General features: G+C 36.2%; 1 protein-coding gene across 1 annotated transcript in view; it reads left to right on the top strand.

The window, feature by feature from the left end:
- The window catches only part of LOC138710067 (hornerin-like), a 42735-nt gene extending 19136 nt beyond the window's left edge, over positions 1-23599 (top strand). The window contains exons 3-5 of the mRNA XM_069840710.1: positions 7685-8022; positions 18458-18610; positions 22819-23599. Coding sequence (XP_069696811.1) covers positions 7685-8022; positions 18458-18610; positions 22819-22992 — 665 coding nt within the window. The 3' untranslated portion in view covers positions 22993-23599. The remainder of the gene's footprint in view (positions 1-7684; positions 8023-18457; positions 18611-22818) is intronic.
- Positions 23600-23929: the final 330 nt, after the last annotated feature.

Below are 23929 nucleotides of genomic sequence, written 5' to 3'. Positions count from 1 at the left end.
TTGTGATCTTAGCATGCAAATTCCTTTTATTACCCAGTGTCATGGTAAAATCATACAACTTTATTCTCTCAAGAAGAACAAGAAGATCTGAATTCCTTCAACAAATGTATTTTTTGTTAGGCTGTAAGTTTCCAATCCTCTGCGAAAACATTCGGAAACTTTCACTTCCTATTCAAGTCGTAATAAGCCATTCATGTTTCGAATGAGCTAGCTTGCAACAAAATTACCAAAGAAAGCATTTCAGTGAATTCCTTCCTTGATTACCTAATTTGCTTGAGTCAAAGTGGACAATACTATTGCAGAAAAATATTCGAAGTGAAGAAAAATACGATAGCCGAAAGACAGTTAAAAATTAGAGCCAAAAATAGGAGATGCGGGAGAGTTGGCAATCCTAAACTTACGATGAAAGAGTCGGATACCGGCCAATCAGTCAGTCACTCTTAACGAGCGCAATTCCGCACATATGTGGACATTGTCCTACGTTCACAGATATCTATGACGTAGTGCAGAGGGCAGGCCACTAGAGGGTACCCAAGAGGTGGAACTTAAACTGAGACGATTCGATCCGACACCGGGATGGGAATCCGGTGTGGCTTAGTGGATAAAGCATCAGCACGTAGAGCTGAAAACCCGGGTTCAAATCTTGGTGCCGGAGAGAATTTTTCTCCGTTCCACTACTCTTTCATCGTACGATGACGCAGAATATCTGCATGGAAACATCATATGTACTTCGGTACATTAAATAATCCTAAACTTGTTTCCAACCTTTTGACTTACGAAGGCAATTTAGTATCACTGAAGAAGCTACGGTAATATTAATGGAGCAATGGTAGAATTAAAAAAGTTGGAGTGGAAAAATAACGAACGGATGAATTAGAGGTAAAACATGGGATAAATCTACTCGCGTTTTAGGCAGTACGCCTATAAACTAGGCCATATGCTAGCTCTGAAGTTTACATTTTGACATTGGCAATGAATGACACTTAAATCTTAGGTACCTAGAACCTTCTCGTTTAAAGGTAGGCCTACTTCATGTGCCGTAATTCCACGTTAAAAGTCTCTCAATTTTATTTCATTTCTGAAACGATCTAAGTCAACAATTTGTTATCTACCTTAATACCGGTACCTTAAGAATTCATCGCTGTCGGCTGAATTTGAAGCGAGAATCCTGTAGAACACTTTTAACCATTATACAGTATCATCGAAAAGATAAAAATAAGTGGGTAATAAGGAATACCCGACAAAAACTGCTTTTCTGTCACTTCTTCCATCGATTTTTTTCTAGTATTTTCAGTGTATTAAGTTCGATCCTCTTGGAAAGAATTCGTTGGTTGAGATATGATTGGGGAAAAATATGAAAGTTAAAATGCAGACAATGCACAATCCACAATAAATTATCAATAAAATATAGTTACCGGTACTCACATAAAGAAGTGTCTGATCTTATATGCCACAGAATTCCTCATTTCTCTTTAGGGCGCATCCGAAATCTTGTATAGTGGTGGAAAGAGGAATTTTTATAGTCAATAAATTATCCTTTTAGATATTGTGTCCTTAAACTATAACTACACAATCATTCTACTGAAGCCAATGTTTTGGAAAATCCTGTACATTTAATAGGGCTATATAATGTAATGCATAAAACATCGATCCTCGATGTAGATAATTCAGTAAAAGAATTGTCCTACACGTATTCGAGAGATATTGGAATGGTTTCTCCTCTTCAAAGTGCAAGTAAGTCGTCATTCACAGCTATCTCGCTTTCGATAAAAGCTTTCGCTACTTTTTCTTGTTCTTATTTCTCTGGTACGAATCACTACATTAAATTCGTTGGAAAAGAATAATGTTGTAGCAATCTTCTGAATGTAACTATTTTGCTTAGAAATAGACAACAGACCTACCACATATATTTCAATTTCTTCCTCGTCTACGTAACTGAATAGGTTGCACTATAACTTTATACCGAGCGATTCAGGAGGAATAATGAATATTTTAGGCCATACTCTGAGTGAAAACGTTCATACAAACATCTGTCCTATTTTAATGGATGTTTCTGTTGAACGACAAGCGGCAGGTGACCTCTACACTGCAGCTGATTGCATCCGCGAACTAATGGAGCTTCGCCGAATTAAAACTTACGTACTATGTTATATTAATAACCCAATATTAAGTACTCTCCACACAGTAGCTGCTGAAAGTGTTGTTCATTTTGTGTGATGCATAATTTACATCACATCATACACAGAACCTGTCAGGAAATTTACGTCAAAAATTTTCCTTTGTTCTAGCACATGATTTCTTTTTTAATATGTACGTTTGGACATATCTGTTTTATGACTGACCACCAAAGATGCCGAATCGATGATTCTCACGAGTTCGTCTTCCCTTATCTCCATGATTGGTAAATTCCCTAATTCTAGGCATTCTTTTTTATTATTCCCGATTGGTGTTTATGTTGCCCTTTAGGAATGAGGAAAAAAGAAATAATAGTACATTATGCAACGAGCCTATAATGATAGTAATTAAGACGCGAGGAAGTTTATGAAACGAGCGCAAGCGAGTTTCATAATTTTCATACGAGCGTCTTAATTACCATTATAGGCAAGTTTCATACGACTTTTTATGCTCGACCATATTTATAACTTGAAATTATTTGCAAGTATTCATGTTATTTTTATGTGAGTGAGTGCAATAGCCTACCTCATGAATTGTGAAATGTGCGCAGACGCGAAAGTATTGATTTTTCCGGGAAACGAATATCGACGACCTTGATAATAGTAAGATATAACCTTGAAATTGAATTCGACATTGAAAAATGAGATGACAAATTGAATTTATTTGAATATTATTTACAATTAACGTTAATTATTATAGTAACAGAACATAACCTTCTGCGACAGTATTGGATTTCCAGCCTCCGTGACCTTTCGATAGTTGTCTTTCGATTGCATATCCGAGAATAATAAAAAATCTGAACTTTAATGAATAGGTGTACTTTAATGACATGCATTAAAGGACTGCTACCAGGTGTATAATTACTACATTTCGGCATGGTCGAGCATAAAGATAAAAAAGCACGCGGTGACTCAGCTAAGAATAAGTGCAGTTTATTACGTTGTGTTGTTTTAGAATGGTGCGTGAATGTAGGCCTATATATATTTTCAAAATGTATATACTGATAAAGATATCGTGTGGCAAAACAAAGAAAATTCAGATATAAATTCCCCGGCCACCCAGTTCCGTGTAGAAAAACAATACTACATTTAGTGAAGAGGTTTAATAAAACAGGTTGCGTGAATGATATGACGTGAATTAAGTATCACAAAATATGAACAATACTTCCAGCAGATACTGTATGGAGGGTGAGTATCGAATGTTGCACGTAAAGTTTAATTCTGAGACAAGCTTATTTTACGTGCCATTAATCTACACGGATGCCTAATTTTATTTCTCTTTCAAACAAAATCACACTATGGATTATTATAATCCTCAAAATATGTCGTCCCCGTTGGGGTTAAATCTGAGAGAGGCGATTACAAAAACAAATTTGCTAACCATCGTACCACTGATGGCAGCTAAAAATAAAGACACTACGTCGATAATTATGTCGATATCGTCTTGTAAACCAAACAAAAAAAAACATTTCTTATAACTACAGAGAAAGAAAGAAAATATTTAATCAAGAACTCAAACGAATGTTTTGTAATACAATATGCCCTGAAATAAAATTAAAGAAAATTGAACGATGCCATAAAAAGTTCATATGAGTTACAATAAGAAGAACCAATACATTATCTTCATTGTTCTCAACATGACCTGATTATTCCATTTGAAACTCAAGTTACAAAACTAAACGTAGAAATATAATCGTTGCGTTATAATGCACATCATCTCGGTTGCATTTTTATTGTGCATTAATTTCTGTACTCTGTGGTATTAACATGAAACGAATGACAGTCTTTCCTTCTAGTTTTTGTTCACTTCAGTATTTGCATACAAGTGGACATGCAGGCTTCTCATTGCATGACAGGGAATGCTCGTGTTAAATCCAGGAAATTCAAACAGTGTCGCAACAACCGTATGAATAAGTTGTGAGAAATTACCGGGGAAGCTTACAAAATTCATACGATAGGCTTATGTATGAAACATGGGTGTTCCGATAAAGAGAATAAGAAGGTCTACATACATACAGCATAATCTACAGAAGTAATCGTTAGCATGTCTGCCTTTTCATGTACAAGGTCAAGCTTTGGATTTATAAGAAGCCTGACAAACCTTTTCGTTACGTCATTCGAATTAGTATCTCCTATTTTAAGGCTGTTTTTACATTATCAAAGTTCTTGACAAAGAATATGATACAATCTTTTATCAAAGATCTTTGATAAAAGATAGGATTTGGGATATATTACACTACATAAAATCTTTTATAAAATATTTTATCAAAGATAACCTAAAATTGGGAACAAAAGCTCACTTAAACTTGTTCCACAACAGTTAACACGTGTTCCGAGGATTTTTGATACTAATATTTACGCCTTAAGTTTATAATTTGTTAATACTAATATTTACGCGTTAAGTTTATGATTTGTTGGTATTAATATTTACGCGTTAGGTTTATACACCATGAATAAAGAAGAGTATAATGCTTGTTTACCTACAATAAAATTAGTTCAATTATTACATAAGCATTTTACTGAAAAAGAAACAAAAAAACGCCTGTTGCTTAAACCGTGGATTGCAAAACGTGATCAGAACTTATTGAAAGAGCTACAATGCGAGGACTCGAAAAGTTATACAAATTATTATAAAATATTATTGTTGTATAATATGAATATTATATTAAACAAATTATTCATTTAAAACATTTAATTTCCTTCACACTCCGGTATCAGAATTTTTGTGGTAGTAACAGTCCAGTTATATTTGCGTTCCGCCATATTTGTTTCAAGGTATAGCAATCTTTTATCAAAGATAACAAGATGCACTTACATTTTATAAAATATCTTTTATCAAAGAAACTTTTATAAAAGAAAGCCCATTACACTGTCATATATTTTATAAAATATCTTTGTCAAAGAACTTTGATAGTGTAATAGCAGCTTAAAGCACAGAGCTGAATCTAATTCACAGTTATACATAGGTCAGGGCGCTAATAATAATTGAATCGAGTCACTGCAGATTTCCACTTAAGTTCCCACCTTCCCCGGCTGAGATGAATACACAAGTAGGTAAGCATTGCTCAGTGACAGATTGTATAAGGCAGGCATCATAGCTTTTACGAACTTTCGACTCTCGCTGGCCGCCTGAAATCCATCACTGATGCACAGTGACTAATGTGGGTTATTTTTTAAGGCAGTGTAAGCGAAAAGGACATAGGCAGGGGTTTTTAGAGTTCCGTTCTAATTACCCGTTGTGTCCAGGACTGGTTATGCATGTACAGAAGAAAAGTTTAGGGGAGAGTTGAGTAGTATCGGACATCGGACAGTGATTTCTTTCATCTACCACCAGATGATAGTACCTGAATGACATGGTTACGTTTCTGTGATGTCGCATACAGAAACGTAACCATGTTATTCAGGTACTACCATCTGGTGGTAGATGAAAGAAACCCAATGTCTGATATTATCCGATGTCCGATACTACCCAACTCTCCCCTACTTACTATTAGTTTCATTAGAAAAGACAAAATATTAGATCGTTCAAATAAAAGCCGATCATCTCTAATAGAAAGCAATGAAACTTACTGTTTAATATTCACCACGGTTAGCAACACATTTCTCCGACTGTGACACCAGGTGTCGGATACTGGCTTCATAGAATCTCTGTGACCACCTCTGTGATGGCCGAGTGGTTAGACTTTCAGCCTGTCCGGATTCGAGTTTCAGTCAGGCGTGGGATTTTTCCATTGAAAAATCCATACTGATACTTGTGGCGGACAAGGTAGCAGTTGGATTTTCTCGGGGTTCTCCCGTTTCCCCACATTAGGCATCTACATTATTCCCCTAACATTTCTCCATTTCGTCATCATTCCACTAGTAGGCCTATACAGTTGCATGCAACATGAAGCCATGTTCAATGAACTTAAATTATAGGCTATACCATACATGGGCATTGTGCCTCACTTGAGAATTTGTGCCTCACTGACCTTCACAGAGCTTATCGCTCTGAGTGACATCATCTTCACAGTCCCCGTTCCTCCCTCACGTAGCTCCTAGGCGTGGGCAGGTTCTATATCAGTTTCATAAGCAATAACAGTGGTGGCATAATGGCATTATCAAAGCAGTATGTACGCGTTAGAAAACTATTATTTCATGAGAAATGGGAGGAAGAGTTTTTTTTTCTGTTTAGAAGGGGAGATCATACGATGTATGTTATGCTCGAAAATCCTATTAGGCATTAATAAATTTAATATACAACGACATTACTCCTTATGTCATAAAGAACATGCTGAATTAGAAGGTAAGACAAATTAAATGTTATTTTTTGTACTATTCCGAAGAAAATTTATGATCTTAAAATTTGCATAGTATACTAAATACGACATTATACCTTAAACACGCTGCATTAAAAGTACGAGGAATTAAATGTTGTTTGTACGTATTATTTCCAAAATAAATTTATAAAAAAAATATCAAATGTGCGTAGAAAACGAAATATGACTTTCTGAAATTATTTTAGGTCGACAACGTGCAAATCTATTAAGTAATCTTGAGAAACGCCAGAATATTGAAGAAAATAAACGTAGACAACGTGATGGAATATTATTGGCTAGTTACGCAATTTCTCGCCTGTGATTTAAATCAATACAATCATGGAGAAATAGTAAAGAGGTTTATGATAATGCTGCCGAATTAATTTGCCAAATTGAATAAAAGTTTTCGATTCTCTTACGTTAACCAAGCGCTTTCCTAATAATTCGCCACCGACCGCCTTAGCGATTACGATAAGGTGACGCAGGTCGCAGCAGTTTATATTTTCCATCTTACTCTGCAGTCTCCTCTCCTAGTAAACAAACTATTTCAAATCGAGTGCTTCACGTAACCGAAAATTGTGCCCATGTAGCCTATGGGCTATACAATATCAATATCTATTTTATAAGCATAGAGATTTAGGTTGTTGTTTAGTCAACTATCCGAAGACAGGTTTGAACCTTATGACCCCAATAAGGCATCACTAAGCCAAGAGGTAATGGGGTAACTAAGTCAAGAGGTAATGGTGTAACTAAGCCAAGAGGTAATGGGGTAGGCTGGCCAGATTCTTTTCCCCTCCATTGCATACATCGCTTCCTAGTAATATATTACACTAATCATACTACAAATGTAACCAAAAAAAATAGTTTTCCTTCGACATTTATCAAATGAGATAATATATTGCTTGATAATAGACGTGAGTCTTGGAAAAAAAAAACAAATCCTTGAACTTCTGTCCCGTTGACACTACGCTGACAATTGAGAAACATCCAAATCCTAAGAAAGTTACGAATCCACGGCCGTGTCTCCCATGCAACGATCAATATGTGCATCTTATCTGTTGCATAGGCCTACACCAAGGTTAACCAAAACAGACATCCCATAATATCTATTTCTGTCGCAGAGCCTGAAGGATTTCTGAACGCATTATCTGTTTAAACATTCCTTAAGTAACCTGAACTCACTGCATTAATAATGTCCTTTGCTTTGAATAGCGGGAGACAAGGCTACAGACTCCAAGCAAGGTCACCACAGCTATCAGTCATCCAAAGGACATGAGGCAAGCAAAGGTCAAGCGGCCAGCGGAGGTCACAAGGAAGCTAAAGGACAATCAGGCACCTTCGGTCACAAGCTGGTCCATGACCATCACTCTGGCCACAAGGGTGAGCAGGGAAAAGAGAAGCACGTCAAAAAGACTGAAGAGGAGGGGGGCAAACACAACTCGCACCATGGAGGAGACTCCCACGGGGCGTCACATCACGAGCAAGAAGGAGGTCACCATGGCAGCAAGCACAAGGAGCACGACAAGTACAAGAAAACAGGATTCACCAAGGTAGGTGAAGCGCTAGTGTTTGTTGGTGATGGGGATTACAGGCGAGCAAATTGTCGATGGGAATGAATTAACCAGGTCCACTAACCGAAACATTTTAATAATAATAATAATAATAATAATAATAATAATAATAATAATAATAATAATAATAATAATAATAATAATACTTACAAATGGCTTTTAAGGAACCCGAAGGTTCATTGCCGCCCTCACATAAGCCCGCCATCAGTCCCTATCCTGTGCAAGATTAATCCAGTCTCTATCATCATATCCCATCTCCCTCAAATCCATTTTAATATTATCCTCCCATCTACATCTCGGCCTCCCCAAAGATCTTTTTCCCTCCGGTCTCCCAACTAACACTCTATATGCATTTCTGGATTCGCCCATATGTGCTACATGCCCTGCCCATCGCAAACGTCTAGATTTGATGTTCCTAATTATGTCAGGTGAAGAATACAATGCGTGCAGTTCTGCGTTATGTAACTTTCTCCATTCTCCTGTAACTTCATCCCTCTTAGCCCCAAATATTTTCCTAAGCACCTTATTCTCAAACACCCTTAACCTATGTTTCTCTCTCAGAGTGTGAGTCCATGTTTCACAACCATACAGAACAACCGGTAATATAACTGTTTTATAAATTCTAACTTTCAGATTTTTTGACAGCAGACTAGATGATAAAAGCTTCTCAACCGAATAATAACAGGCATTTCCCATATTTATTTTGATGGGGATTGCAGGCGAGCAAATTGTCGATGGGAATGAATTAACCAGGTCCACTAACCGAAACATTTTAATAATAATAATAATAATAATAATAATAATAATAATAATAATAATAATAATAATAATAATAATAATAATACTTACAAATGGCTTTTTAAGGAACCCGAAGGTTCATTGCCGCCCTCACATAAACCCGCCATCAGTCCCTATCCTGTGCAAGATTAATCCAGTCTCTACCATCATATCCCATCTCCCTCAAATCCATTTTAATATTATCCTCCCATCTACATCTCGGCCTCCCCAAAGATCTTTTTCCCTCCAGTCTCCCAACTAACACTCTATATGCATTTCTGGATTCGCCCATATGTGCTACATGCCCTGCCCATCGCAAACGTCTAGATTTGATGTTCCTAATTATGTCAGGTGAAGAATACAATGCGTGCAGTTCTGCGTTGTGTAACTTTCTCCATTCTCCTGTAACTTCATCCCTCTTAGCCCCAAATATTTTCCTAAGCACCTTATTCTCAAACACCCTTAACCTATGTTTCTCTCTCAGAGTGAGAGTCCAAGTTTCACAACCATACAGAACAACCGGTAATATAACTGTTTTATAAATTCTAACTTTCAGATTTTTTGACAGCAGACTAGATGATAAAAGCTTCTCAACCGAATAATAACAGGCATTTCCCATATTTATTTTGCGTTTAATTTCCTCCCGAGTGTCATTTATATTTGTTACTGTTGCTCCAAGATATTTGAATTTTTCCACCCCTTCGAAGGATAAATCTCCAATTTTTATATTTCCATTTCGTACAATATTCTGGTCACGAGATATAATCATATACTTTGTAATAATAATAATAATAATAATAATAATAATAATAATAGTAGCAGGGGAGACTCGGCTAATTCCGCAATATTAAGAAGTAAATCTATCATATTTTTATCAAAATGTTTACTGAAAAATATTATCAAGGTATGTAGACATGGACGAAACCTTTCATTACCAAATGAGATAAAGATACCTATTAAAATGCAAATATATTTAGTTGTACATACATTACCTACAGTTGAAAAAGAACAACTCCGGTAATTCCGCAACAGTGCGGATAAATCCGCAATAGGACTCGGGTAATTACGCAGTAGTAAATAACTATGAAATACATTATGAAAGTAACATAAAAGGAACAATTTATATGAAACAATGCTCACTTTCTTCACAGCTGTGTAGCAAAACACGAAAAACAGCCAACTTTCGATGTTTCACTGCATTGCCGACAGAGGTGTCAACCAATATCCTTGATATTTTTTTCTGTAACATTGCAGAGGACATACCTCCTGTTGACAACCTCTCAAAACTTACGTTCAAGCTATTGTAACGCCGCAGTAAAATCATATATGCATTACTGCGGAATTACCCGTACTGTGGAATTACCCGTACTGCGGAATTACCCGTACTGCGGAATTAGCCGAGTTTCCCTTATTAGTAGTAGTACTGAGTCATCCAATTGTCGTCTGACCAGAGCTGCGGCAGGAATTGTGCCAGTCGATAAGCTATCGCTTCCCGCCAGCCGGGCAATACATGAGACAGTGATTGAGCGGTTACTTGTTATGCTAGAGTGACTGCCTAATAAATTCTAATGCACTTTAAAAATTATGTACTCATCCATGTCACGCAAGGAGATGCTGAAACTGCCTGCCTTCATTTTTCAAACATTTCTGGCATCTGCTTAGGAGATTTCTTAGAGGAATTTTCTAGGCGTTATTCAATGTCATCAAGAGTTTCTTCTGTGAGTACTCTACGTCACCTTCTCGTTTATCTTCAACACTTCCCGTTTCCCGAAATTTATTAACTGATTCTTGAATCGTATCACGACTTCAAACTCGATCACCTGGGAATTTCTCTTGAAATAATCCTATTATTTATCATCTATTCATAGCAGACTGTACACGCGTAGTTGCTTGTAGAGATGGCATAAACTGTTCTTTTTAAGAAACAGTTTCGAGTATAACTGTTTCATGAACGAAGCTGTTCCAAAATAACAGTTTCAAAGAAACAGTTTCATAAGAATATGTTTACCAGTGGCGTAGCGTCAATGTAAGCTAAAAAGCTTAGCTTCCCCAGTTAATAATATTTTCATAATAAACCTGCAGTTTATGAACAAAATTATTTATAAATTTTAATACAATTTATATTTACGCGTTAAATATTGTGATGAGGCAGCCCAGGATGATTTGTGATGCAGCAGTAAACAAGAAGCCTGCACACACCAGCTTCCAAGCAGACTGGTTTCTTCTCTGTAATCCACCCCGCAGATTTTCCATCCCTTTCTAACTAAACTACCCTAGTCTCAAGGCTCGCAAGAAGCCAAGAAGCTAGCTTTAACATTTAAAATAAGTAGTTTCCGAGTTATCCCTTTTCGTCAGTTGTGTTCAGTTGATGTGTTAGTGTGCATTGTGGCTGATATAATAAATAATGAGTGAACTAACAGTTCCTGACACTAATTTACTTGAATTTTTTTAGGACAATTGTATTATCAAGACTGACTTACGAACAAAAGTGTGATTTAAAAAACAAATGACCGACTCCCTTGCTGTCAATGAAGGACACAACCAAAAGACAGACGCATACTTACGTAATGATACTAATCCTGTATCTATTGACCGTTAATATTGTGATTTCTCTAAGTATGACAGGGAGTGAGCTAATGTTATACGTATACGTGTCTATTTGTTAAGAGATATGTGTAAACCGTGAAATCATATTTTACTACGTATCATTTGAGGTCATGCCTTATTGGTGTTACTTACGATGTTCCAACCAATCTTCGACTGCTGACTTGAAATTGACTACTATTTATTTTAAGACTGTATTTTTGTAATACGTTTTCTCATATTGCATGAAAGACAACTTGAGTTAGCTTCCCCTTCTCAAAATTTCATGCTACGCCACTGATGTTTACAACATCAGTGCTAACTATTCCGAGTGTTCCAACTGTTTCAACTTCTCATCTGCTTCCGGATCATGTTTCAAAACCCTTGAATCGTCTTTAAATCAGCTGTTCAATGTATTATGACATCGAAAGTCATTTTTAGTAGGTGACTGTTAAAGGGTTATCGAAACAGTTTCAAGAAAACTGTTCCAGCTTTTTTTTATCCATCTCTAGTTGGTTGTACTGTTCAAACAACACTAACTGTGTCGCGTGAGAGTCAGGTCAAAACCAGTTAATCCCGCCCGTCCACTTCCCCGTCCGGCTGTAGGCGTTGCCTTAACAGCAGAGGCTGTTCTCGCCGCAGCCCTAGTCAGAAGATAATTGGATTATCCAGTAGTAGTAAATGGGGATTTTTAAGAATTGTTTAACTCTTGCACTTAAGCCTTATGTGTTTTTGTGCTACCCATCACATGATTTCTAGCTATGAATGAATGAATGAATGAATGAAATAGCCTTTGGATTTCCCGTGAAGGGCTATGGCCTCCTTAAAGGGGAGCTCTTTAGAGATCATGCGGTGAGCTAATCCGCATGACGGTAGATTCTGTTCTATATAAGTTTTGTTCGTCGTTTGTGTGTGTACACTTGCACTCTCACTCGATACTGGCAAACTGTAGCGATCTCCATTCTTCTCGGTTCTTGGCTGTTCTGGACCACAGGGGTCCAGCTAGGCTCTTGAAGAAGTCCGCCCATCTGGTCCCAGGTCTTCCTCGGTTTCGCCTCCCGATGCGTGGGTCCCACATGGTGGAAATATGCGCCCATCTGCAGCCTTGGAGTCTCGACACGTGGCCTCCCCATTTCCATTTCAGGCGTTCCCCTTGGTGTGCCATGTCTCTGGTGTTTGTCATCTGCTTGAGTCTGGTGTTGGAAATCTTGTCTCTGAGGGAGAGTCCTAGTTCTAGCTATGAATTCTTGATAAGTTCCAGAACCTTCACTCCCATGTTAGGGTCATTCATACAGCATGGCTCAATGACAGGATTCCAAAGAGTTGGAGTCTCCATTTCTCTTCTTCTTCTTTTTCAAGATCCTTATCCTTATACATTTTAAGCGTCGGAGTAACCTCCATTTCTGCCATTGCCATCTGCGCACAATCTCTTAATTACACTACTGTCTTCCCACGATTCTGTCTAATTCTTTCCTGTTCGCACAGTCTACAAATGGGATCTCCTTGAAAGAGATCCACAGTTGTTGATGTTTCCTGAAATCGCTGTGTCCGATAATAACAATTAGGGCTAGCCCAACCTCTCCCTTAAGTTTTCTTCTGTTCTGACGCAGGAGAAAATTTGTGAGAGCTTCGTTGTGATATTATTATTATTATTATTATTATTATTATTATTATTATTATTACTCTCACTTTGAGAGAGGAACAGAGATTCAGGGTGTTTGAGAATAAGGTTCTTAGGAAAATATTTGGGGCTAAGAGGGATGAAGGTACAGGAGAATGGAGAAAGTTACACAACGCAGAGCTGCACGCATTGTATTCTTCACCTGACATAATTAGGAACATAAAATCCAGACGTTTGAGATGGGTAGGACATGTAGCACGTATGGGCGAATCCAGAAATGCATATAGAGTGTTAATTGGGAGGCCGGAGGGAAAAAGACCTTTGGGGAGGCCGAGACGTAGGTGGGAAGATAATATTAAAATGGATTTGAGGGAGGTGGGATATGATGGTAGAGACTGGATTAATCTTGCTCAGGATAGGGACCAATGGCGGGCTTATGTAAGGGCGGCAATGAACCTCCGGGTTTCTTAAAAGTAAGTATTATTATTATTATTATTATTATTATTATTATTATTATTATTATTATTATTATAAGAGAACAGACTGCTTAACAATTTTAATACTGTTCGACAGTAATGGTTATTTTCACAAGCGTGATTGTGATCATGCAATTAAAATGTTGAGTCCAATACAGCCAATAACTTATGTTTTTCTCTACGCCTGATTCACTTTTAATAAAGAACATTCACCTTGGCTCCCGACAGGAAACATGAGCATCAGACATGCTTGCACCTCTTGGTGCACCGTGATTGTGTCTTAACAGGCATTAAGTCGGCAGTTAGCCTAATGGTTGTTAAAGCTTAAACAGTGTTGATGCACCTGGTCATAAGATTGTTATGAGACAATTCAGACCGATTCGACAGCCAATGTTTAACCCAAATTCTCTCGTATTTATTTTTTCCTTTCCTGCAGTAAATGAGCGATTCTGAGAGTACCTGATCTATTCTATTTTGATAGTTTTACGTTAGCAGTACCTATACGAGTACAGCGCCACTTGGTCAACACTGAACAGCTGTTTTCCCGTACTATGAGCGAGTGTTAGTTTGAAACGGCCTGTTCAAACCATGTTGTACAGCCGTCGTAGCATTACAAAGTGATCAATAAACAAATTCAAACTCATTGCTTGTTTTTGCTTTCGTGGTGCTGTCATAGAAGTAATGGAGCGGATATTAACAGGTCTATTTGAGGATAGAGCTATGTTGGCAACTCATTCTCGTCTGTACCTTTGTAGGAAGGTCATAACTTAATCCATGTTAGAAGTATGCTATGTTCACATTCCATCTAGTAACATACAGTACAGCGAATGCGCACTAAATGGCAGCAAATGACAACAAAGGCCAGTGACGCAATTCTCTCGCGATTTACTACAGATGGACGTTTATTACGCAGAAAGAGAAAGAACATGTTTACTTCAGTACTCAATGGTGAACTTAAATGTTTAAAGAGAAAATAATACTAATAATGGCTTACGTGCCTTTCAATTAATCCCGTACAGATAAAGGCGGTGTTTTTGTGCACACATGTGGTATAAAATTTGCTAACACATCTTAGGCTTTCAATATAAAAATTGTCAAAATATTTAAACACCTATGCATAAAAATAGTTCATACGAAGTGTTTCTAAAACAGGAAGATGTATTCATGTACGTTTTAGGAAAGAAAAACAAATTTAATTACATTATATACTCTAACATAGTAATTCTTAACTGGGGGCCCGCGACTCCTCTGGAGAGTCAGAGAGCATTTAACAGAGGGCCGCTAACAAATTATTATTTATTATTATTATTATTATTATTATTATTATTAAGATATTCGTTTTCTGGGTAATTTTCCTTTCAAATACTTTCAACTTCAACATGTTTATGTATTTATAATTTTGCTTTATGTGGTATACCTTTTTTGGCTGGATTTTATTCAAAGGACTTAATTTTGGAAATAGTATCTTTGAGATATGTAAATATCTTTGGATTATTATTATTATTATTATTATTATTATTATATTATTACATTATTATTATTATTATTATTATTATTATTATTATTACTTTTTACTGGGTTATTTAACGACGCTGTATCAACTACAAGGTTATTTAGCGCCGAGTCCACGCCTGTGGAGTAACGGTTAGCGCGTCTAGCAGCGAAACCAGGTGGCTCGGGTTCGAATCCCGGTCGGGGCAAGTTACCTGGTTGAGGTTTTTTCCGGGGTTTTCCCTCAACCCAATATGAGCAAATGCTGGGTAACTTTGGGTGTTGGACCCCGGACTCATTTCACCGGCATTATCACCTTCATCTCATTCAGACGCTAAATAACCTAAGATGTTGATAAAGCGTCGTAAAATAACCTACCAACCTACTAAACTAAAAAAAATTTAGCGCCGAAGATAACGATAACGATACGGTATTTGGTGAGATGAGGCCGAGGATTCGCTACAGTCTGCCTGACATTCGCCTCACGATTGGGGAAAACCTCGGAAAGAAACCAACCAGATAATCCGCCAAAGCGGGGGTCGAACTCGCGCTGCAGCGCAACTCCGGTACGCCAGGCAAGCGCCTTAAGCGACTGAGCTACGACGGTGGCCATTATTATTATTATTATTATTATTATTATTGTTATTATTACTAATATCATTATCCTTATTATTATTATTATTATTATCATTATTATTATTATTATTATTATTATTATTATTATTATTATTATTAAGCTTTCAGGAATAATTCCATGTAAAGTTAATTTGAATAATTTCGAGGGAAAAATTGTTCCGGGGCCGGGTATCGAACCCGGGACCTTTGGTTAAACGTACCAACGCTCTCCCACTGAGCTACCCGGGAACTCTACCCGACACCGATCCAATTTTTCCTTCTATATCCACAGACCTCAAAGTGGGCTGACAACCGTCAAGCAACCAACATTTGAGTGCACACGAACTCTGTGTGACTTTAAATTGTGGTTTTCTGTTACGTACAGTGACGTGTATTATGCAAATTAAGCTTTCAGGAATAACTCCCTGTAAAGTTATTTTGAATAATTTCGAGGGAAAAATTGTTCCGGGGCAGGGTATTGAACCCGGGACCTTTGGTTAAACGTACCACAATTTAAAGTCACACAGAGTTAGTGTGCACTCAAATGTTGGTTGCTTGACGGTTGTCAGCCCACTTTAAGGTCTGTGGATATAGAAGAAAAAATTCGATCGGTGTCGGGTAGAGTTCCCGGGTAGCTCAGTGGCAGAGCGTTGGTACGTTTAACCAAAGGTCCCGGGTTCGATACCCGGCCCCGGAACAATTTTTCCCTCGAAATTATTCATTATTATTGTTATTATTATTATTATTATTATTATTATTATTATTATTATTATTATTATTATTATCGTAGGCTCATATATTTACAGTTCTTCATTGTCTACCTATTCTGATTGACCGTTGCTTTGCTCGAATATACGAGTAATAGTAGGATCAAGGATGTACTCTTCAGGAGAACTCTATTCATTTCACCAGCATATCAATGCGGAGATGCGAATATGACTTGTGCTTTGAAGTGTAACAATAACATACCTCAAGTACAATAGAGTTACATGCAAATATGGAGAATTAATAGTAGGCAATTATATTCAAATCACCGTCTCATCGAACGCATCCGATGGCTGCTTATACTGCTTCCCTATACTATTATTTCAACAGTGTTTTCACTGAAACGGCGTATTTCAAAATTCCAACGATAGGTGCAGCACCAACCAGCACATCTATATGTCTGCTTCAAAATATAAAAAAACATGTAGTTCTACTTAGTTTGTGCAAGTGTGACATATTGAAGTGTGCTACGAATAATAAACATCAGAAACTTGTGTGGATAAATTCCTGAAACCTCTACTTAGTAATGTAAGAAAGTTCCATATAGAAAAAGTTTTCCTGTTTCCTTGTTAGTACAAATCCCTTTCTGGAAAAGTATTGAAGCTCTAAGTTTCTGGGGCATAGTTCATCTTTTTATTGAATTGCCTAGTTGCAAAAGTGTCTACTGAAAAGTTCATATATATATTTTTTTTTGTAAATCATCAAAAACTGATAGTATAGGCCTATAACCAGATCATGGTCTTCTGTAACTTTTTAAGTACAAAAATAATTAATTAACCTTACAAGTTCAATAAAATATCCTCCTAGTAGTTAATTTGCAATTTTAACTGTTTTAATTCTGTCACATAGGGGCTTTTATAACTGAGTAACTCATTGATTTTCATATTTTAAATTTTGTTTATGCATGTCCAGTTGTATTACCTTCTGTTTCAAAAGCAAAGAAAATATTGGATTAGCGAAGCTATTAGAGTCGCGAAACAAAGTAATATTTTAATCACATAATATAAAGATAAAGCATAAGATCTATATCCACAAGCGACTACATAGTAGATCGTTGGGAGCTGGCATCTAGGGCAATTTTTTCCTATTCACGTTACATGTTTGACCACTGAATGAGCAGCCAGTAAAAGCAGCTATCAGATGCGTGGATGCTTTCGAGCAGGTGGTGATTCAAATATAATGCTGGTAAATTTTCTTTGGGGAAAATAAAATACAAAAATAATTGCCAAATGAAATGGGCGAGCTCTGGCAATAACGGTGGAATAAAAATGAAAAGTGTGTGATGTGATATATGATATTATATATTTGTCAGTCAACTTTACAATTCATAGTTATGGTGGACCATCACATTTCTGCTTTTCGATCCACCATCCCTTTAATATTAACATTTGCCAAGTATTTTCTGTTTACTTTCTATTCTTCTATTTTAAATGAATTGCTATCTATTCTTCCCTATCTATCCTATTCTATTCTCTCTCTCATACTTAGGCTGTCTCCCTTCCATTTCTCGCTTTTCTATTTAATATTGCATATTCTCTTCCTTAATAATTTATATTATTTATTTATTTTATTCTCTATTCTCAAATCGACCTGCTCTTAATTATTATTTTCCAGCTATTTTCTCCGAAATTATTTGTTTACATTTCCCTTTTCTCTATTTTACAACACATCATTTAATATTTCCCTACTACTCTGTCCTCTATTTATTTACGTATAGTATTTAACTTTCTCTCTTCACTTCACTCCTAAATTGTCTCTTTTATTACCTCGTCCCATAAATTTATTCCTATAATATTCCTACAATTAAAATTGTGTGATAAAAATCTCTCCCAAAGTCGCTTTATTTATCAAGTATCTCACATTTTATTTCATACAATCTATCAAATATTCTAACAATGATTCCTTAGTGAGAAGACATCAACTGACTGAGCTACACCTGGGACTAAAAAATGTGGCACGATGGAGTTTTTGTGTGTCCGTTTCATCAATCTAGTTGCTAGTTTAATGAGATAAATTTGTACACGTTCACGTAATCCGACATCTGCTCGTGAAATAGATTTCTACAAGACAGTGTTTGTGTTAACAGGGATTCCGTGACAAATACCACAAGGACGAATACCACAAACTGGATAAGCACTGGAGCAACCTTCACGAGAGCGGCAAGTTCAACAAGTATGGCGAGCACGGCCAACATTACCACAACCAAGAGGACAAAGCCCACAAGGGAAGCCACCATTCCGTGAGTACAATCTACAAACTTATTCGAAAGAAAGCTGCATAAGTTTATGCCCTTGGCAAGTACACTTCATAATACTTAAGAAAATTACTATTTCATGCGAACGAACTGTTTAACAATCTAAAAACGTAGCTATATAGTCTACAGTCTACACCAATATTGACAAATATAAAAAATCGAATGGAGTTTTAGAGTATTTATTTCGTCTTCTATTGCCGTAAATGCCAGCTTATTTTCAATTGCTCATTTAACATAATAATATTTGTTTCTTCTAGAGTCAATTATTTTAGCGTTATATTTAATATCGAATGTCATGGGGCCTTAACAGAAATGATACAAACTTAAATACATTACAAAAGCCAAAAACCATCATACAATTTAGAATTTTATTTCATTAATTCCTCTAAATCTATTAAGAAAACAAATAGTTGTTAGTGCATTTCAATTTAGTCCCTTAACATTTTCTTTATAAAATCTTTCTATTGGAGATGTATCTTTCGAAGAGGTGGAAAAATTAAAATATCTTGCAGCAACAGTAACAGATATAAATGACACTCAAGAGGAAATTAAACGCAGAATAAATATGGGAAATGCCTGTTTTTACTCGGTTGAGAAGATTTTGTCATCTAGTCTGCTGTCAAAAAATCTGAAAGTTAGAGTTTATAAAACAGTTATATTACTAGTTTGAGACAAGAACAGAGGTTAAGTGTATTTGAGAATAAGGTTTTTAGGAAAATATTTGTGGCTAAAAGGGATGAAGTTACAGGAGAATGAAGTTACACAACGCAGTACTGCTTGCATTGTATTCTTCACCTGACATAATTAGGAACATTAAATCTAGACGTTTGAGATGGGCAGGGCATGTAGCACGTATGGGCGAATCCAGAAATGCATATAGAGTGTTAGTTGGGAGGCCAGAGGAAAAAAGACCTTTGGGGAGGCCGAGACGTAGATGGGAGGATAATATTACAATGGATTTAAGGGAGGTGGGATATGATGATAGAGACTGGATTAATCTTCCAAAGGATAGGGACCCATTGCGGGCTTATGCGGGTTACTTAAAAGCCATTTGTAAGTAAGTAAGTAAGTAATACACAGAGAAGATAGTACGAGTATTTAAAATTATTGATTTCCTATGTTCAATCCAGTAAACTGTGTTACACACAGTATAAGTGTTTAACGATATAAAAAGTAAAATGAAGGTTGGTTTTATATAGTGCACATGCTAATGATTGAATTATTCCTTTCCAGAAAGGCCACAGTCCAAAAATGGTAAATTTGAGAAAAGGTGAAAAACTGTTCTGTGTTGCTCATATTCAATAAATGACTTTATTAGCATTGTGATGCCATATATGTGATAATGTATCCATATAACATAGAAATAACAATCAAAAATTATTTTCTGCATATGTTATAAGTTCCCAAAATCGTGGACTTAAGCCCATTTGGAAAAAATATTTTTTTCTGTATATGTTTACGACAACTCGATACACAACCGCAATAAAATCTTTATATATATATATATATATATATATATATATATATATATATATATAGGGTGAACCGTAAGTAATATCATTAATTTCAGGGTGTTGTTCTTTGAGTTATTTGAAATAAGAGAGTTTAATACAATTTTGCTCGTTTTTGCATTTTCCAAAATAAAAATTGTTTTATATGAAACATTTCATTGCTATCTTGGAAGAGCCATTGATTGAACTCCCAATATGCTCACTCAATTTAAGAGAGTAATGCAGAAATTTTATCCGAACAAATGTAACGTTGTAAAATTCGTTTGCAAAACGAAAATTTACGTGTTCGGATCTTCATGTTTGAAAACTCTCTCAATCCTGCTAAAGTTCCTGTTCTTATTGTAATTTACAATATTCACTTTCGTCTTTCTTGAAGCATTATATTGGTTCATTTTTACTTACAAAATGAATCAGGAATGACTTCAACAACGATACAACAGTCAAAGTACTACCAACAGAACATTACAATACAAATCATTAGATATATTTCGATTATAATTATTATCAATCCAATCTCGTACATAAACCATGGTTGGCAACAGTTTTTTTTTCCAAACGGGCCACAGTCCAGGACTGACTCCATTTGGAAAGGAACAACATTTCTACACTACAGTTCACACATAAATATCAACTGCATCGACGCTCTTTTGTTGTAAAATGATGCGTCGACCCCTAAATTGCCAATTCCAACGGAAAACTCGTTTTGCCAAAAAAATGGACTGAAGCCCTTTCGGAAATGAGCGATTCAATTGTAAACATTGGCTGATAAGTTATTAAACATTATTAGTTATTTTCGCTACTTAACGTAATGGAAGGCAGATAATCTATACATATAATTATGTTGTATTTTCATGGGTATATTACATAATTTAATCATTACAAAAATTATTTATCGCAGATAGAAGCGTAATGTGATAAAGGGTAGCAAATACACTAGTGAATAATTAAAAATTTCAACATACAAAAAATTTGCATTATTAATTTAATTGACAACCTTGAAAACCAGTAGTATTGCAATGCAAATAAATTATACAAAAATCGTCAGCCATTAACGTAATTGATATGCTGGAAATTAGTGTTCCCTGATACAAAAAACTGAATTTTACTTTATGGATTGACGTGTGCGAGGAAAACCTTCTGTAGTACATTTACAGTTACTACATCTAAATTTTGTTTTTGCGTTCGCCCGTCTATTTTACAGCTTCATATTTTCCCAAACTATTCTCTATTCGAAATATTAGCTCGGTTTGCTCGAAAGTTTAATTGGTATCGGGCGTATGTCGACAAATTCGGTAGCCAGGAAGTTCTTCCATAACTATGCACTACTCATATTGTCCACATATTATGTCCTCGCCATCGATAGAAATATTGTGCCCATCACTTCATAAATTTGTAAAGACTTACTACACTATCTACCAAAACGTATTTGGTCACTGTTTTTGCCCCATTAGAACCTCGTGGTACCACCTCTTGTTGCTATAACAGCAGCCACCCTGTCAGGCATGCTCTCCACTAGTTTGTGTAGGATATCCACTGGAATGCGTCGCCATTCCTCTTGCAACATGGCACTCAGTTGGACAGTGGAAGTTGGCCGCATCTCCCGAGACCTCAATCACCGGTCCATTTCGTCCCAAAGATGCTCAATGGGATTGAGATCAGGACACTGTGCAGGCCAGTCCAACCTGTGAACATTATTGTCTGCATATCACTGCATAGTAGCCGCTGAAACATGGGCCAACTTCCATTGTCCAACTGAGTGCCATGTTGCAATTGGAATGGCGACGCATTCCAGTGGATATCCTACACAAACTAGTGGAGAACATGCCTGACAGGGTGGCTGCTGTTATAGCAACAAGAGGTGATACCACGAGTTTCTAAAGAGGCAAAAACAGTGCCCAATTACTTTTTGGTAGATAGTGTGTAAGAGTGTGAATCAAGAAATGGATTTAAAGTTCTGAGTAGTTCTAAGTCAATAAGAAGGTTGTGTAGTTGGAAACGGGAGTCATCAAGTCGGCTTCCAAAGAAATACGTGGTGGACTCTTGAGTCAGAGTTGATGACATCTTAAAATTACGAACTCCGACTCCGACCTCAATATAAAATCTATTAAACAAATCTTATTCCAACACTTTACCATAGTTAATAGTTACACAACTCATAGCTGCACGCATTGTATTCTTCACCTGATATAATTAGGGACATTAAATCCAGACGTTTGAGATGGACAGGGCATGCAACGCGCATGGATGAATCCAGAAATGCATATAGAGTGTTAGTTGGAAGATTTGAGGGAAAAAGACCTATGGAGAGGCCGAGACGTAAGTGGAAGGATAATATTAAAATGGATTTGAGAGAGATTGAATATGATGCTAGGGACTGGATTAATCTTGCTCAGCATAGGGACCGATGACAGGCTTATGCGAGGGCGGCAATGAACCTCCGTGTTCCTTAAAAGCCATCCTGCTTATAAATACATCTCACACTATAGTAACATAGTCTGCTGAAGGACAAACCTGACTGTCAACGAAAAAAGATTGGCCTTCATATTCGTCGTACTATAAGCTAAGCGTCTATTTGAGTCGTTTATGGAATGGCATGTAGCAATGAATTATATAGATTAAGTAAACAACTCCAACAGTGTACAAGCGTGCATGAATTTATCGATTCATATTTTGTTTGTGCAGGAAGGATCTAAAGGAGACCAGCACGGAAAGAAAGGAGAATACGCCAAAGGACACAAATCCTCAGATCACAAAGGGCATAAAGGACATCAGGGTCATGAAAAAGAACACAGTCACCAAAGCAGTTATGCCAAAAAGGGTGGTCACAAAAGTCAACAGCAACACAAGAAGCAATAGATTAATTAACAGTATTAATTTATAATAAATTAGGACACAATCTGTAAAATAATTATGATGGGCTTTATTCTGAAGATATTTTATATATTAAAATTACATAATTAAACCTGAAACCGGCATATAGTAAATCGAATTAACTAACACATTGACTACAGTGTATTTAGCCAGTTGATAGATTTGTAACGTCAAGAACGTGAAGCTCCCTATGATGAGGCACACGATGAAATATTCTACACCACATTGTGTCAAAAAATGGGAGTCATAAAAGTATTTTTTCGTTATCAATTTCACATAAACCTATGTTATAAAATAATTCAGCACCTTATCAAGTTATCAACGATAATAATAGTATTAGCAACTAATTTTCTTCAATTTCAATTCATAAGACACATCTAATTGACACCGATTTCCGATCCCCAATTGAAAACAAGCTTTCATTTCCCGCTTCGTGTACAAAAACATTTTCGTAGTACCAGAAACTCATAATATTATTCAATTCACAACTTGTATGATTATAGAAGATTTTTAAGTAATTTATTTCGTAAAAATTCACAAAAAATAGCTATTCCCACACTCTTATCTCTCCTATTATTACCATATAATTTTATAAAACCTATATTAAGAAATTGATAGAATAGTATATTAAAATATTAATTATTTATAATAATAATATTATTTTATGTCTGATTAGTTAAAACAGTGGGACTATTATGAAATAAATAGTAGAGCTAATATGAATTCAATAATAAGTAAACGTATTATGAATTAAGTAGTGTGGATATTATGAATTAAGTAATGGTAATATTATAAATTTAGTAGTGGAGTTATTATGGATCAAATATGGGTCTGACAACTATCAAACATACACTACTGCAATCGAACAAAATATACTCGAAAAAAGGGAGAAAATGGGATTTAAATGGAAACTGGCACGGAA

This window comes from Periplaneta americana, chromosome 12 (assembly GCF_040183065.1).
Source record: "Periplaneta americana isolate PAMFEO1 chromosome 12, P.americana_PAMFEO1_priV1, whole genome shotgun sequence".
In the NCBI taxonomy this organism is placed as follows: domain Eukaryota; kingdom Metazoa; phylum Arthropoda; class Insecta; order Blattodea; family Blattidae; genus Periplaneta; species Periplaneta americana.
The sequence above is the reverse complement of the archived record's forward strand: the minus strand, read 5'-3'. Positions and strand labels throughout refer to the sequence as shown.